The sequence below is a fragment of the Paramormyrops kingsleyae genome, chromosome 12, assembly GCF_048594095.1.
Source record: "Paramormyrops kingsleyae isolate MSU_618 chromosome 12, PKINGS_0.4, whole genome shotgun sequence".
NCBI classification, from domain to species: Eukaryota; Metazoa; Chordata; class Actinopteri; order Osteoglossiformes; family Mormyridae; genus Paramormyrops; species Paramormyrops kingsleyae.
In genome coordinates, this window is record NC_132808.1 from 18190539 (window position 1) to 18208458 (window position 17920).

The 17920-nt window shown below is 43.9% G+C and overlaps 1 protein-coding gene across 1 annotated transcript in view; it reads right to left on the reverse strand.

Moving 5' to 3' along the window:
* The window catches only part of LOC111842617 (phospholipid-transporting ATPase ABCA1-like), a 163064-nt gene that overhangs the window by 68680 nt on the left and 76464 nt on the right, over positions 1-17920 (reverse strand). The window contains exons 25-32 of the mRNA XM_023809414.2: positions 17398-17612; positions 16696-16744; positions 16147-16251; positions 15969-16037; positions 15247-15386; positions 9807-9934; positions 5869-5967; positions 2891-3080 (exon numbers count right to left, since the gene is read on the reverse strand). Of these exons, the coding sequence (XP_023665182.2) occupies positions 2891-3080; positions 5869-5967; positions 9807-9934; positions 15247-15386; positions 15969-16037; positions 16147-16251; positions 16696-16744; positions 17398-17612 (995 nt within the window). The remainder of the gene's footprint in view (positions 1-2890; positions 3081-5868; positions 5968-9806; positions 9935-15246; positions 15387-15968; positions 16038-16146; positions 16252-16695; positions 16745-17397; positions 17613-17920) is intronic.

The following is a 17920-nucleotide window of genomic DNA, read 5'->3' on the forward strand; positions in this document are numbered from 1 at the left end:
TCAAGTCTAGTGTTTACATTAGACCCGTTCTGTCGCAAAGTTTATGAGTATGGGAAGGCAATGCATCATTGGTGCAGGAAAAAAAATGCCTGACTTAAAAGTTAATTATCAAATGACTTCTAATTGGACAAAAGAATACTGCCCGTCAATTGGAGGTGCCACTAAGAGCCCTCTGCGGACTGGCACTTTAACGCCGTCACGGATGAAAAGCTTGTCAGGGCTTCATGACACTCTCAGTACATCAATAATGGCTGCTTGAGAAAACAAAGTTTTTTTTTCCCTCCTTGCATATTTCAATAAAAATGAATATCTTGAACAAGGCTGTGGAAAGTGTGGTGCCATTTACAGAGAATAAAAAAAAATAGCTGAAGCAATAATAATGACAACGACATGGATAAAGTGAGGTAGAGGCGAAGGTTTGAGTGTACTCTCAAGCCCATTCTCATGTTTCTATGAATAAATCTATCAGCATGACAAGAGGGGGTTGTCAACTTGGTGGCAACTGTGCCTATGGACCACAGAAAGGGCAGCCATGGATTATGGACTTGGCTGTTTCTGTGAATGAGTCTGATAGGGAAATTGACAGCGCTAGATATCCATGGGCAGAAGTTAGAATTCTTAGCTATCTGCTCAATCAGCCCCTCAATACCAACAGCCAGAATCTGTCTGCTTATGTTCAAAGGCAGACAGGCGCATGTTTCCATTTGCACGCCGTGGTACGCGAGCACATGCGGCCGCATCCTCCCCTGCTCCGGGAAGACGGACGCCAACAGACATGGAACGCCATCTGTCAATATCAAGTGGAAAAAATATCTCCAGGTTATAGCGCGACAAATTGCCTAGGCTGCGCATACACTGACAAATCTGATCCCCAAATGTGCAGACAGAGGTTATACCAAAACAAAGCCAGACAACAAAGACTATTACTGCGATGACAAGATGATTTTTTTCTTCCCGTCAAAACTTTTTTGCAACTTGAAATGGATCTCTGCAAGTCCATAACAATACATAATCTATAATTATTCCTACAACCATCACTACTGTTTTTATAGCAGTAAATCAATTCTGCAAAATTGTTTTTTTTCTGTTGCTATAAACTTTAGTACACAGAGACATTTGCCATGCACTTTTCTCATTTCCAGACACACATTTATTGAAAAAGTTCTAGTGGAATTATATTATAAACTTTATCCAATAAATAATACCACAGCCAATGCTACTCAACAAAATTCTTCACTATTTCTGCAAGAAATTCAAAGTCGATCTTATCATGGGGAATATTGCATAATTGAATGGCTGTGAGTAGATATATAAAAAAAATGCTCATCCAAACACAGACTCAGAGTCCAGCAGTAAAAATGGGTCCGTCAAAGGGAGCTAGCAATGCTATTGGTTAGACAGTGGAGAAAGATACATGCACACACATCTGTTGAGTAGTTCATGGGAGTTTTATTTACACAAAAATGTCCTGAGGGCAGAACATATTAATGATTGGTTCAGAGAGATAACTAATCATATTGTAGAGGAGGTGGGTCCAAACAACTAGAGGAGGCAGGTCCAACCAATCAGATGTCTTGGTCCTGCCTACACTAGTTGCTTGGCCTCTACTATCTGATTGGTTATCTCTCTGAAATAATTATTCTTCTTTCTGCCCTCAGAAAAATTTTATGTAAGTGAAAGTCTCACAAGCTATTGAGTAGAGGAAACAGCTTTTTTATCCCAACAGACATAATGGATGAAGGCCCGATTAGATCAAAACATAGTCCAACCAAATAAATAAATTTTGCTTTGGTCATATTCAGTTAAGTCTCTTTTATGAAATAACGTTGATGCAGATGTTATTGTGGAGCTCCGCATTTCGATTTTCTGTAGTCAGCCGAAGTCAGCCAGTTTTGAAAGAACTGAATCACAGCACAACCGTGGGTTCAAAGTAGATGTGCCCCCCATCACCAAATCTATAAGCTTTACACAATTAGCTAGCCTTTGATCTCATTAAGTATGTTTTTCTTCCTGCTCGACTCTGAATCATCTTCATACTTGTAGGTCATTTGCTGAGTCCCGAGGAATGAAAGAAGCAGACTTGTAGCTTCAGGTAAAACCAAATGTATGAAGAGTTTGGCCCATAAATTTCGTATAGTATTATAAATACTAAATGGAGGGGATGGATTTGTAGCTGAAGTCTCCAGTTGCCATTGCTGAGAATGAAGGACAGAGACAGGGGTTGTGGCCTTCCTTCGTATTGATCGGAGCAGAGTAATACCTGAGCCTCCATGCTGGCCCTCAAGCTGTGTATGTTGTTAAAGTGATGGCTTGGATGGCGCCCAATTCGCACCCTAGGCACGCCCAATCCCACACTCCACACGCAGCTCTGAGCGTGCGCTGGTGCAGAGCGGGTGTGCTACCCGTCTGCATGCAGTACAAGCAGAGCTTCGATTAGCGCTTGCTTAAAAACCGCGCTCTAAACACATAGGTCAAGCTGCAGCATCTCAGCCACTGCTTATGGAGTTAGCAAATGGCTTTGGCCGACAAACGGTAGGCTGGATGGGAGATGAAGTTAAATACAACAAACAGATAGCGCTTAACCAATTCCCGGGCCTTATTGGAAATATCCATAAATCATCTGACACAGGTTTACAGGAGAAGGCCTACAGGCAGAAAGACCAAGAAAATGCACAGGAGTCAAAAGCACCGAGACGGCAGCTGCCGTGGCTGTACTTTTATGCAGGATGTTTAAGCTTAATTGAAATCTACACCATTGTGGTGGTGGATACAAAGCTGTTTGGACGGGAAAAAGGCAGCTTTGTGAAGGGGTTTAAATAAAAGCACCGACTTTCTGACTAAATGACATCACACAGAGCAGCTGAGTACTGAGGGCTGTAAGTGAATTTACCTGAGGCGGGGGCAGACCACCGGCCCCTGGAGGGCAGTCTGGCAGCATGATTGTTCTGCTCGGGGTGCTGCACTGACATGGCGGGGAGGGGTTGGACATCGACCAGTTGCCATTGGCGAAGATTTCTGAGACTGACGGGGGCACAGAAGGGGTGAACCAGTCTGATCCGTTGGAGGAACAGGGCAGTTTCCTAGAGGAAAAATATGCACATAAAACAAGAACTTTTCTGACACCATGTCCTCTCATTAAAATACAGCTTCTCCTAAATGTCCAGGAGCAACAGGAAGCATAGTAGGTAACTACATGGTTTTATAAGGCCGGAGAAGTTCTGCTGGTTAAACAACAGGCCTTATGATCTTATTAGCTAGTAGGTGACTTCCCTTGTTTCTAGTGATTTGTGAGGAGTTAGTTAAGAAATTTTGGAGATTTGCTTATGACACCAGCAGTTAGCACCTGTACTATTTGGCCAAGTTTATCAGTAAGCAATAGTGCTGAAGCATCAGTTCCTGTGTGAAGATCCTGCTTGTGATAAGACTGGTTAGTCCGTATGAGTCCCCCAAGCGTGGCCTTGCTCAACTAAGTATCTCTGTGCCCTGCCAAAACACTTCCATCCATCTCTTTCATCATGGGCTTCCAGTAGATTCCAGTTGTCTGTGATGATGATATGCCACTTGTCATCCTTGCCGACCTGAACATCCACCTTGATAAAGCACAGGCCAGGTGACTTACTTAATCTCCTGACTTCATTTAACCAAATACGGTTCCGCAGTCCACTGACTCACGGGGCCAGAAGCAAATTGGACTTCATCTTGACACATAAGTGTATCACAGACCAACTACATATCACCCTTTTGCATGCACCTGGTCACTTTATTCAATTTGTCTTCATGTCCCAATTCAAGTCTCAGGAATTCACCTTCCGACTTGCTTCTGTCTCTTCTGCCTTTCCCTCTCCTGATCAGCTCTGATCACCTGATGAAAATGAGGCCTCTGGTGCACATTCCCCTACCCCCTCTGCCTCCTCTCCTCCAGACCAGCATACTCGCTTGCTACTCTCCAGTCTGGTGCCATTTGTAAGCAACAAACAAAGCAGAGGAGTGCTGAGTGTAAGTGCAAGAAATCGACCCTGATGATCTGGTAGGCTGTCAATCACTTTCCCTTCTAACATTACTGCTGCTAAAACCAACTACTGTATTATGATACCACCCCAGATACACGGGACATATTCTTCACCTTCACCCTCAATCGAGTTTCCAACTTACTCACACAGAATAATTTTCTGTCATACTGACTGCTGTGGATCCCATCTTCAATCCTCAACCAGATTAACCAGCAGATCCTCCTGTAAACCCTATCTCCACTTGGCATCACAGGGCCTGCTCTAAGATGCTTCCTAGATGAACTCTTACCTATTTAAGAGTCTTGAGGTGCAGAGGTCTAAGTTGCATCAGGTAACAACTGATGTGCCCCAAGTTTTGGTTCTTGGTCCACATCTTGCCTTGTACACTACCTTTTATAGACGAGATAATCCAGTGACATAGTTTCTACTCCTAATATGGAGATGACATCCAAGACCAGCTGAGCTTCCTTTCAGAGAACTCCACAGTCTGGGCTTGGATTTCTGAGTGCCATGCTGACGTTGCGTCCTAAATAAGGGATTGTCACCTTTTTCCATCAAGGTCTGCAAGGGACATGCGGTATCTCCTGTTGTTGGAGATTTACTTAAGTAACATCAGGAGGATCAGACCTCATTTATCTGAATATGCAGCCCAGCTTCTAGTCCAGAAAAATGTCATCTCATGACAAGACTACTGTAACTCTTTACTGACAGGCCTGCCAGCAAGTGCTATAAAACAACTGCACTTCAGAGTGTAGAAGCACGTTTGGTATTCAATCAGCTGAAATGTACCTCGCCTCGTCTCTCTTCACTGGCACCCCCAAATGTCACCTATCTAGATCCTGTCCCACCCCCTAAGCCAACTGTATGTTGCCAGCTGCATGTTGCAGTGTATTATCAGCCTCACTTTGTACAAAATGATCTTGTAAAAATGTAACATAGTAACATAAATCTGCAAATTCAGTAATAAAGGCTGTTATTTTGGACCAATAACCTTGACCTTGCCCTCCTCCATGTTCTAAATATGCCTTATGGTGAGCCTTCCTTTCCAAAAAACCAGTAATAACATCTGTGGGCCTCAGATGTTACACATTTATACACCCCAGGTAAATAAGTTTCCTTGATGAAACTTCCTGTTACCCCTGCATATTCAGAAAAGCCTCTAGAGTAGTGTTTCCCAACCCGGACCTACAGTCGGTTCATGTTTTTGCTCCTGTCTGAGAGGGAGCAAAAATGTGGACGCCTGTGGGTCCCCGAGGACTGGATTGGGAAACACTGCTTTAGATAACTCAAATGCTAAAAAAACATCAAAGAGATGCTAGAACATGAAAGCACTGATGTCCTTTTGCATATGGAAAAGTGCGCAAAATAAAAACATGCAAATCCACTTTCACACACCTAAATATTATGCATATTATTCCATATAATCAGAGTGTGGATGATGAATGGATTGAGGCAATTACTGAAATTACTGAAAGAGGGCCCAGGTATGGTGACTACATCTGCTGAGGAAAAACCCTGATGAAACAGATTATTTCAAATGAAGCCTGACAGTACCAAGACAGCACAATGTAAGATCTGCCATCACGCATGAGCTGGGATTCTCTGACTTTAAATACATTTTTAAAAAGATTTTTCCCTTTTTACCAAAGAGGGTCTCCTAAGAAGAAAAATTGGGTTACTTTGACTGTAGCTTATATAACATACCAACATTAAAATATAAAATGGCCACAATGTGGTCACTTTCAGGTCAATAAACAGCACACAACTAACTTAAAAGACATGGGTTTGATTGTCTAGATGCCACTTGGTTACCTACAGCCGGTTGTGGCTACCTGAAGTCCTGGGGTACTATACTCACGGCAGGGGGTCATTTTTCATGCAGCGGGTCCCAAATCCTGGGGTATTCACCAGGGAATCTACCACACGAGAGGCTTCCAAGTGGTCTGGGGCATCATTGCTGTAACAAGACATGGGTGAATTACAGGCGGCCTAATCAGCAGTCTAGTGTTTTAACTGTGGACAAAAACCATGTCTCAGAAACACGCCAGATTGTCCAGCTACTGGAAAAACTGCAAGATTTTGGCCAAAATATCCAAAAATGTTCCAGTTTACAGATTAGACTGGCAAATTATTCACACTGAAAAATCTGGTCCTCCAATAATGGCTTAGTTAGTAACAGTTCACACAACAGACTGCTTAAAAATATTATTTTCACAAGTGTTCCATCCATGGCATTCACCAGGTGGTCACTGTGGTAGCCAGCCCCACATTCCAGAATGGAACAGTGGCATCATAATAGTGAGTGTATCTTCAATTCGGTTAAATTAAAAAGCTGATACTGGGTGTGGGTACTGTTATAAATTGTTGCATGGTCAGGAAAGTCATGCTCCATTGGTTAGCTTGGATCAAATCCTCATTTGAGAACTATAACTTTCAATTATGCTTTATCCTGAAATTCTCCAATCTTAGTGCTCCCTGGGACATTAGAAGACAACTTCTAAAGAGCACAACACATTCATCGCCACAAGGACAATGCATTTAATCAGGAGTACTGATCGATCAGAGATCTGTTTGTTGCAGTCAGCCAAGCATAATTCTTTCCTTTCAGAACATCAGCTCAGAGGCTGGTCTCTACTAGTCAAAGCCTAATCCTTCATGCCAAATGGCAGACAGTAATTAACCAGCAGGTGTAATTCTAACACCTATCTGGGCACAGTTTTTAACTTGTTTCATAATGCAGAGACTTCTTTGATGTTGGACAACAAATTGGTTAAAACCCCTACACAATGACTTCATATCATTTATTCATTATCCAAGGCAATGTTTCCCAATCCAGTCCTCGGGAACCCACAGACAGTGCACATTTTTACTCCATCCCTACTGGGAGCTGGGAAGGAGCAAAAATGTGGACTGTCTGGCAGGGAGCTCAGAGGGAGCAAAAACACGGACCAACTGTGGGTCTCCGAGGATCAGATGGGGAAACACTGATCTAGGGGGCTCATAAGTGTGCATATGAATGCGTGTGCAGAACTATATAAAGCCCAATTTCATCTTATTCCATCTGTGTACACAACTAAACTGGAACTTTATCAACTTAATTAAAATGGATACAACATTTACCCCTGCTTGTCTCTTAGTAATTCAGTAAATACAGTAAAACTGTACCTCTGTTATACAATGCTCATTTCAGGGACTTAAGGATAGTGACACATTCACAGATCCTAGCGTTTCCATTGTGAACAGGTTGCGCTCATTCGCAGCAGCGCGTTATCCAAACAATTTGCCCAATAGGAGGAGAGCAAAATCCCCCGGAGCTCGAAGTTGCTTTTACACGCTGTCTTTCACTTTTACGCAAGATTTAAGCGCCAGGTGACTGGTAACAATGTAGCTTCACCCCACGAGCATCACATGTGAAAATCATAGAAAAATCAGCCACATGCTGGCCAAAAACACAGCTTCCAAAGCCTCTATAAACCTCAATGTATTGTATGTACCAACCACTGACTATTTCAATTAAGAATATATTTGTTATAATGACAGCTCATATGAGTGTTTGGATACGTATAGTTTTTTCAGAATCAAGGGTTAAGGGTGTTAATTATAGCACATTAGACACCAAGAAACAATGGCAGACGTCACCGTGCCAAAGCTGCTGAGAAGCCCTGCCAAAGAGCATCGCCCCCCACAGGCAAAGCAAAGCCACGGCACAAAGAGGGCATTTATCCGCCCGGCGTCGCCTCTGCGGGCCGGCGCATGCTGTGCCCCTGGCACGCGCTGTCGGACGCGGCGGCACCGCGGGAGAGAGAGAGAGACGGGAGCGGGCGAGAAAAGGCCACCCTGCCCAGGGCGAGGCCCCCGCGGCCGTGCTGCCCACCCCCTCCGTGTCCTTTTCACCTTCACCACAAAGTGCCGACTGGCTGCCGTTCACCAGGAGAATAAAAGACGGTTTTCTCCGAAACTAGCAGACGGGGCCGTCGTGCGTCTTCTCAGTTTGTTACGTCCGACAATTTAGGACTGTAAACAGTGGTCAAGTTGTGCAAATGTTTCTATGGGGATGGCGGATAGGTGGATATGGTAGGGGTTGCGATGATAAAATTTGGTGGGGGGGGGCATCCCCCACAATAAAAATTTGCTGCTAGTTGAGTACCCCTGATATAGTTGGCAGATTCACTTTACGTGAGCGGCATTACACTGAATGATTCACGGGGATGGTGAAAGAGGGGATGGTATATTTTCAAAGGGGAATGTTTTTCTCATTTTTTTTTTCCCCACAGGGCGATGGCATGCATGTGCATCCCATGACAACTGAATCCCTGACTGTCACTGACGTATAAGCAGTTCAGTAACCAGCGACACAGCCCTGCTTCCTCGGCTCTGGTTAAAACCTTCCTAAATGGCATTTGTAAATTCCCATGTGTTACGATCCATTTATCCGCTTCTGATGAATTCAGATGGAATGTCAGGGAAATCATATATTTTATTCCAGTGAAGTTAAAAAGTAAAAATAAAAAATAAAAAAAAATATCATAAAATATATATATGATTCACAAGTCACCTGCAGTCTACTGTTGCGTCTAAATTATTCAGCAACGGTAGTCGAGTGGTGACGTGTCTGAAGAGGAGCAGATGAAGGAACAGAGAGTCCGAACGGCAGAGAAGGAATGCGGGGTAACCAGCTGTGAATATGCCGGCGTGAGCCGCAAGTCATCGATGACTTAAAATGACACTTGGGAACTTCGATGGTTCCTCTCATGATAAGAATAAAAAAAAGTATAAGAATTAAGTTTTATACCATGGTAAGAACAACACAAAACGCTCATGAATGAAACTATCACACTGCTTATGAAAGACAGTATTAGGAACACTAACTGATTTCTGTATTATAATAATAAAACATATTCACGTGGAACAGACATAAAAGCTTTCTAAATACCACATATTTACATCAGATTGGGAGGACACAATCAAATCCATTTTCAAATTATCGATCTCACAAAGAAAAGTCAGCTTGCCCTGAAAAAAATTTCCTGAAGAATATATATATGAAACTGCTGATGATACTGCAGATGTGGGGGAACTATTGTCAGATACTGTTGCCGGCTCTGCTTTTGATGGAGTGTGCGCCACATGATTTTTATTTGAGCCATTCATCAGGAGACACTGCTCCCTTTGTCATCCAGATGTAGAAAAAAAGAAACACCAGAGACTCAATTCCAGAGCCGGATCTTTGACTTGTGCCAGTTATGAGTTTTGTCCCCCTTGAGAGCAGCTTTCACATCATCTGGGATCTCCTACAAACAGCATCACGTTACAATTCTGGGTCTTTTGGGAGTACCTACTGTATAGAGATTAGGTGTAAACAGTATATAAGTTCATCTCAGGATGAATCACATTTTGCAGTGTGAAATGGGGGAAAAATAGACAAAACTGCAAGTCTTCTGAACTTAGACTGCAAGAATTAAGCACGCTAATTGAAGTGATCCCCAATTAAAAACCTGAACTATTACAGGAGGTGCTACAGGAAGTGGAGACGACACTGAAGGAGCTCTGCACCACTGCACATCGTAATGTGGCCGCTGACTTAGTCACCCCTGGAATGCTGCAAGCTCTCGCCCTGAAAACCTGACAATCTGTCCCAGCATTCACAGACAAAGAAGCCCAAAGCATGCTGGGTAGCTGTTAGGAGAATAAGAGCAGGTGTAAATGAAAGCTGACGCATTCAAAGCTGAAGCATGTCCGCCTCAAAAGCAAACGGCGGTGAGTGGTGTGGCGGCGCCCACGTGATCAGCTCCCTACCTGTAGAAGGTGTTCTGTGGCACTCCGTAAATCCATGGATGTAGCTCCAGGCTCGGGTACTCCATGAAGGGGGGGACGATGAGCGAGAAGATGAGAGAGAGGCACACAAAAACGGCGGGCAGCACCACCTGGCAGAGGACAGAAACAAAACAGCAGTCATTGCTAGCCGCCCAGAAATCACCTCCCCAAAGCAGACGACGGCCATCACCGCCTTAGGTTTGAAATGAGCGCACACACAGAGACAGTACAGAAACGAGGTTGATAGGTCTCTGTTCTGAAATGTTTAAATGCCTTTTACAACTGTAAAAGAAAAAATGAAAAGTCATCAAGGCAGAAGATTCTCAGGAGCCTGCGGTTGACAATGCTCGGAATGTTTCAGAAGGCTAGGTCGGTTGAGGGTCTGTCAAGGCCTCCTCGCGGACATCAGTTGCCGTGGTGACTAATACAGTGAGTGAACTGTCTCAGGACACACTGCAAACCCACAAGTTGGATATGGCATGAAAGTGCACGCTATACAATGCAGAAAAGAGTGAACTTTTACATCTGAAAAAAGGAAGGAGTAATTCATTTCTGTGGGGGTTTTTTTCTTTCTTTTTTTGGGCAGTATTTTTTTTTTTTGTAATCCAGTTTCCAAGGTGATAAATCTGGGGATGTTTGCACAGTGATCTGAGGTGATGATAATAGGTAGTTTAAGGAGATCTTATGAATCCTACTTTACGTACGAACACAAGCCACTGATTGTGATTCACATTAAGCGTTATGTCATTACCGTTAGTCATTGGTATTAGGTGATCCTGTATCTGACTCAGCCTACTTAAATGCTTTAATCAGTGTGGAAAAACCATAGCTTGCTACCTTGATTGAAACATTTCTGCCCCCCCCCCCATCCACCACATTTCAGGGTCCTGTTTCTCTTATGTCTCGGTGTCGCCCCCTCATAACTGAGTACAGTCTGGAGGTGACACGTCACAGAGAGAAATGACACAAAACATTTGGGGAAAAAGTGTGGAGTCTACATCTGAAAGACATCTGTCAGACATAAGACAGACCCACAGCTATTACAATGCATGTGGAGAATTTGTTTTGTCTTTCATGAATATGGTCGCATTTAGATTAAGCACCTCCAAACAATCGTGCATTTGCATAATTAATCGTGTTACATTCCATCCGGCGTCTGTGCTGCTAGCATGCATGCACTTTCCGTGTCGACGCGTGTGCTTATTTTGTGTCCCTCTGTTGACAAATAACAAAAAAAGTTTGATGCAAGAACGAGCAATATACTTAATGTTTAATCACTTGCACTCAATGTGAGAGTGGCTCCTCGACATGATTAATTGTATGCTGTCCCTTCTATTACTCCCAGCACTGTAGACACTGGAAAGGCATCAGACATGGTTTATTTGCAAATCCATCCAAAGTTTCAGACATCCTGAAGTTTAATACTGCGTGGCTGCATTAATTAAACTGCAATTAGAGCACAAACAACAATGCAGACTTGTGATTTCAGATGACTGCTGGATGATTTTACAAGTATTCTTACCTACAAAAGCTAATCTGCATGCAATTGTACGGCCTTTAACAAACCAAAATAATTACACAGCAATGCATATGATTAGCGTATGTGCTGTTTTGCAGCAAAATGTAAATCGTAGTTCCTTGGACTAATTTCAAATGGGCACATAATTATGATGGTGACAGCAGGTTACCCCCCCCACCGAACATCAATCCCTGCGGCATAATTTATTGTATGTCAAAACGCTACTTTGCAGGATAATTCTGCAAGTCATTTACTCTCACGGCAACAGAGAGAAATGTATGTAAATGATTTTATCCTCAAATGACATATCATATGGATTAGGTTCTTCTCCCAAGCAGGATGTGAGTTTGTTATAAATATAAGGCTTACGGATGGTTCCAGATGGCTTGGGCGTTACATTATTTCTCGATTCACACCTTATTACACTAAGAACAAATGGACCAGATATCAATTTCTGTAGTTAATTTATGTTTAGAGCTTAAAATTATAGTGAGAAGTGCAAAGATGCGATAAACAAGCTAATTTCACATTATAAAGACACACATGCCCCTTGTCCAAATCACTTCGCTCATGTTGTGTTAAGTGTGACCCTCCCAAGCCCCTCTGTAACCCCTACAAGGAGGTGCAAGCTTCATACTGAACCCTGCCCTGGAAGGTCACACTTCTGTGTTATGCTGGGCTCTCCTCCGGCCCCTTGTGGAGAAACTCTGCATTTCAGTCGCACCAGAGAAGGGCCAGTGTATGGATCTCATTACAGGATTTGCAAGAGGGGCCCTGTAAATAAATGTGTCCAGTTACCCCAGGGAGTACAGGCCAAGAAAAAGATAACGCATCACAATAATGCAACTTTTAAATTTGGGACTAGCTAGAGATGCGATAACTGGTACTGAGGAGGTACCATTTGTTTCCTCTGTATTTCGTCTGAATCATGTGTCAGGCTCATCTTCCACCTGAAGCCCCCGCTTTCACCTGCATCCTGGGCGTGGGGGTGTGCTCGGCGGAGCGCATCGGCATGGAGGGGGAAGGCGGTGTTCGCCATCGGCCGCAGTGGGGCGGTAGATGCAAAAACGCCGGCGAAAGTTAAAAATTGATACTGGTGTTGTTTTTCCTGCATCAGGACAAAAATACGCGTCCTGACGTGGGGAGGGGGCGGTACCGTCGTTTGGGAAGACGGGGTGCTTCCCAGGAGAGTCAGTCCCTGAGGCCCACGTGCATATGTGTGATCGCCGCGCCAAAGTTCGAACCAAACTTCTCTCTGTAAATAAGCCGGAGTGACTTTGCCGCTGTAATCTGCTTTGCATTCTCCCACGGCACTGTTTAAAGAGATTAGCGTGCCACCGCGGAGTCGCACGACAACAGGAGGCCTGCTTCGGGTGCCGGCAATGCCCTGCGTCAGCCCAGCAGCGACAGCGACTTGTTGTTTTGTGGGGAATTACCTGTGACCTGTATCTGCAGCTTGAGCTTGGAATGGTACTAGCGGTAAAGTGTTGGATCACAAAATATACTTAAGTACTCATTCAATCATTCATCTATTTAATGACCACCATACACAAACAGGAAGACAAGTTCATGCATCTTCTAACCAGCTCAGAGTCACAGGGAGGCCCAGCAGTCTATGCCAGCCAGCGAAGCTGGCATACACCCTGGAGGGGATGCCAGTCCGTGTTCATGTCCAAAACCAAGATTTTATTCCATCCAACAAGTTGCGGACTCTGTGAATGTGACTCTTTGTACTGAACTGGTTGGTTGACGCAAAATCTTGGTCTGGATTTTTTTTTCTTTCTGAACCTGAACTTTCCACCTCTGAGTCCATCACAGGACACATACTGTACATGCACAAGCTCACAGTCTTAGGCTTTGGCACATTTACATTCACCACTTAGCCTTTCCCAACCTGGTCCTCAGGGACCCACAGCCAGTCCATGTTTTTGCCCCCTCCGAGGTCCCTGCCAGACAGTCTACATTTTTGCCCCCTCCGAGGTCCCTGCCAGACAGTCTACATTTTTGCCCCCTCCGAGGTCCCTGCCAGACAGTCTACATTTTCCCCCCCTCCGAGGTCCCTGCCAGACAGTCTACATTTTTGCCCCCTCCGAGGTCCCTGCCAGACAGTCTACATTTCCCCCCCCCCCGAGGTCCCTGCCAGACAGTCTACATTTTCGCCCCCTCCGAGGTCCCTGCCAGACAGTCTACATTTTTGCTCCCTCCGAGGTCCCTGCCAGACAGTCTACATTTTTGCCCCCTCCGAGGTCCCTGCCAGACAGTCTACAGTTTTGATCCCTCCCTTGGACTGTCTGTGGGCCACCGAGGACCGGATTGGGACACAATGGCCTATCTGCATGCATCTGGAATGTGAGAGGAAACCCACACGTTACGAGGACAATAGAAGACACTTAAAATGGCTCAAGGGTTCAGTACTCTGGCCTCATCTGCACGGGCTAGATGAGGCACCAGGCTTGTCACGCCCCAGCACTGAAAAGCCATTATGGATGATGTTATGGATTATAGAACCTACTTTATCTTTGTGAACTGAGGTTTATATTTTATAAATACGGGGTGGCATGTTGCTTAATGTGGTGGTATTATGTTACTAATACTTCCCACATATAAATCCAGGTCAAGAGACTATAAAATCTGAACCATCATAATATTGCTACGAGAATAATATGGTTGCCATTAAGCCCTTGTAACAGTCACTATCATGACTGTTGTTGTTACTATCACTGAAGCTTGCATAATTCTTTTTATGCAGTTAGAAGGTGGCATGAGTACATCTTGCAGCTACTCCATGATTACCCCACCAGCATCTTACATACGCTGCTATTGCAGATCCACACAATTAAGCCAAATTACACGAGCGAGACTCAAAGAGCCTTAATGTGACCGAAGGAACTCACATGGTAACTGACCATTACAACAACAAATTTATTTTTGTATAGCGCATTATCACAACATTACATTGTCCCAAAGCGCTTTACAGCATCCCCACCCAAAGCCCCCAGTGAGTAAGCCATAGGCGACAGTGGCAAGGAAAAACTCCCTAGAAGGAAGAAACCTTGGGAGGGACCAGACTCAAAGGGGGAGCCCATCCTCCAGGGGGCAGCAGGGAGACATTACGTATGTATCATACATACAAAGACCACGAGCAACTGTGTTAAGAATAAATAAAATTAAAATTAGCATTATAGTAGGTTATAAAGTATGCACACCAAGCTTCACTTCACTCAACACCATTTAGGGTTGTGTGAGTGTGTGTGCGTGAGTGTATGAGTGTCTTTGTGTGTGTGTGTGTGTGTGTGTTGGGGGGGGTGCCTTAAGCCATCAAATAAGACATTCAATGCTGCAAAGGAGATGCTAATTCATTCTGCACAAGCAGCGCATACAGAGCTGATGTGCATCCAGAATTTGCACTTGATGACAGGAACGAGAAACATTATTGGGTCACAGAATGAAAGGACAGAAGGGACGTCTAACAAACAGAGAGAAAGCTACTTAACAAGGGACCTGATGATATGCATTTGGAATGAAATATTTAATAATGGGCAGGAAGACATTTTCAGAAACCACACTCTTCCTATTCAGATTATAGGCACCATCGGTTTTGCAGACAATGCAAAGAAAAGCAATCAAAATAACAAAACGTTTGTGCAGAATCCATGGGGGGAGCTTTAATGGAACAATGAAAGCCATCAGAGTTCGGACCCGATCTTCGTTATTTTGATTGTAATATTAGGCACAATATCAGCAGGCTGGGTTTTCTGTCTCCGCCTGGCTGCTCTGCACTGTGAATATCCATACAGATGCCAGTCCCTCCTGCTGTTATTACAGGAAGCTCACCTGTCAACACCAAAGCCCTTAATGTGCCGGAGTTGCCACCCGCCCACTGCCCCCCCCCGGCGCCAGTACCTGTGCCACGAGGCCCTTGCGGCTCCGCCGGGCGTGGTGGAACCGTTTGATGAAGAGCGCCAGAAACTGCCTCCGTATCAGCTCCCCTCCGGTGATGGCGTAGGATCCCTTCCCGTCGGCGCTAGCCACTCTCGTCGAGTCTGAAAGGCGCAGAACACAAGACAACGCCTCAGACAACACTTCCGGAAGGGTTTCCTTCTTTAATCCCCTTTCCCCTCCAGATCTGCTGTTAATAATGTAGTAGGAAGACGTGATATATTTATTAACAGATCAAAAGACCTACTGGGTCTGACTCAAAGCACTACTATGAATCACCATAAAAAGAGAAGAGCAAACCTTCCAGAAGGTTACAGAAATTGTGAAGAATATATAAGATGGTGTGCCAGATGTATCAGGAGTCTTTAATTCGCTAACACAGCCTAGGCAGCGGGAAAAGCCACCCCTACGATCGCCGGGGTTTATATTAAAGAACAAATCTGCTGTTTGACGCGTAATCTGAAATAATAGCTGGGCCCCACCTCCCACAGGAGAGAACACATGTCTTCATCAATACATAACATATCACGGCTGTGCAAAATAGGGCCACTCTCTTATGGACAACAAACTTGTGGCCATTTACGATCCTCACGTCATGACTCATTGCTGCGTAAAACGACTGACAGGACGATCGATAGCATCGTAGACACGAGAGGCTCAGCGAGACGGCGGTTTGACTTTCGCACCTTCGACCCTGTTCGCGAACTTGTCTTTCCCCTCTGGGTCAGCGGAGCACACGGCAGAAGGAAGAGCAGCTGAAACAAACAAACAAAAAAAAAAACGCCAGGGTTTGCTATCAACGTAAATCACCACAAACGTAATTCCGTGAAAAAGCAGCAGGACAGCCATAAATTAGTACTGTACCTGTTCCGGGAACAGTCTCTGTTGAGACTCTGGCGTTGGCTATACTGTGACGTCTGGATTCTCTTGAGCTTCTCTTCCAGTCCCTAACGAATGGACCCTTTTTATCTGAAACAAAGGTAAAATCCAATGTACAGCATCATTTAGGGATAATACAAACTGTACTTGCAAAAATACATTTATATCTCAATAGAACTAAAATACATAAATACTAGCACATCTATAAACTTTACAAGAAAATGCTTTTTGCTGAAATATGTAGTAGTAAATGATAGCAAGCATCCTTACTTTAAAATGAATGACATTCTGCTCTAATGCCTTTGGACTTGACCTTAGAGCTTAATTACCATACACCAATCTCTCACGTGGTAGATCCCATGTGATGCATGCAACCACTTACATGCAACCAACGTGCTTTCATTCGCATTCTCAACATGCAGTCTAACAGGGCTTCTAACTCTGACATTTAGATAGTTATTTCTGCTTCATGAATAACCGTAATCAACATGCCGGACTCATTCGGGACGAGGAAGACCTCGGCAAATTTAATACCTGCTAACTCTACATCTACTCCTGTTTCTTCAGCCACTTTTAGGAAAATCTGTAAAGAGATGAAATAAATGAGAGGAATGGCAATAAAACCAAAGAACTAAGCCAAAAATGTGCAAGTGGGAGCTAAATGGAGTAGGATCAACAACAGATGTTTCGGGAAACAGCAGCAGTCTCTCATGCTGTTCAGCCCGTACATCTGCGGCAGGCTTGATTTCACACTAGTGATACTGAACTATGAGGATTCTTTATCCATACAACACTTAACCAGCACTGAAGATATTTTCCACACAATAAATGAATTACACACATTTTGCATAGGTATACTAATATTTGAAAAGCTTACCATAGCAATGATTTATTTTTATTTTTTATGTACACCATATTTGTCATTTCACAAATAATGATTTACTGAATTTTGCATAAAAATAAAAAAAGATGGGTTTACTTTCCAACTAACTATTGTGTATCCAGAAAGCCATTTCCTTGGCAATGAGTACAGCACTATTTAATAACGCTACCGAGAAACAGTCCTACAATTTCATATTTGAATGTCAAGCAATAAAAACAGAAATCGATGAATTTGGGCGTCATGACTGTTGAGCATTGTTTATACTGCTTGCTAGACCTGTTTGCTTGAATGCACATTACCTGTCACCCCAGTGAGGTTGATAAATTGGAATGGGGGCCAGGAGAGTCCGTTACCTCCTCCAGTGTGGTGTCGGAGATCCCATAACTGGTCACACCAAGGGTAGTCATCTCCAGGTCGAGCTCCTTGAGCAGTGAGGCGATAGTGCCATCGTGGGCGGCCGCGTAGGGCAAGATGTAGGTCACTTCCTGTCCAATGCATTCCAATAGGACAGCTGCCGGGATGTGCTTGTGCAGTAGGAGGGTGATGCTGCTCGCACCAGGAGCCTCTCCTGGTAGGGGACCGGGGTGTATATGGGGGGAAATGAGTTTCTCCACATCCCCGTGAGGGAGAAAGATTGAGGCAAAACATGCATTTTGTGTCAGTTTTCTCCTCTGTTGTATAAATATCGTCATTTCAAACAGCTTTCTTTCAAAAAAGGAGAATTGGTAACACTTTACTTAAGACCATGACTTTAGTATTTTAATTACACATTCATAAATAATAATGCATTCATTACACATTATAAACATGGAAAAAAAATGTATCAAAAGGCACAACACATTATAGCCATATTTACTATGCATTATGAATGCTTTA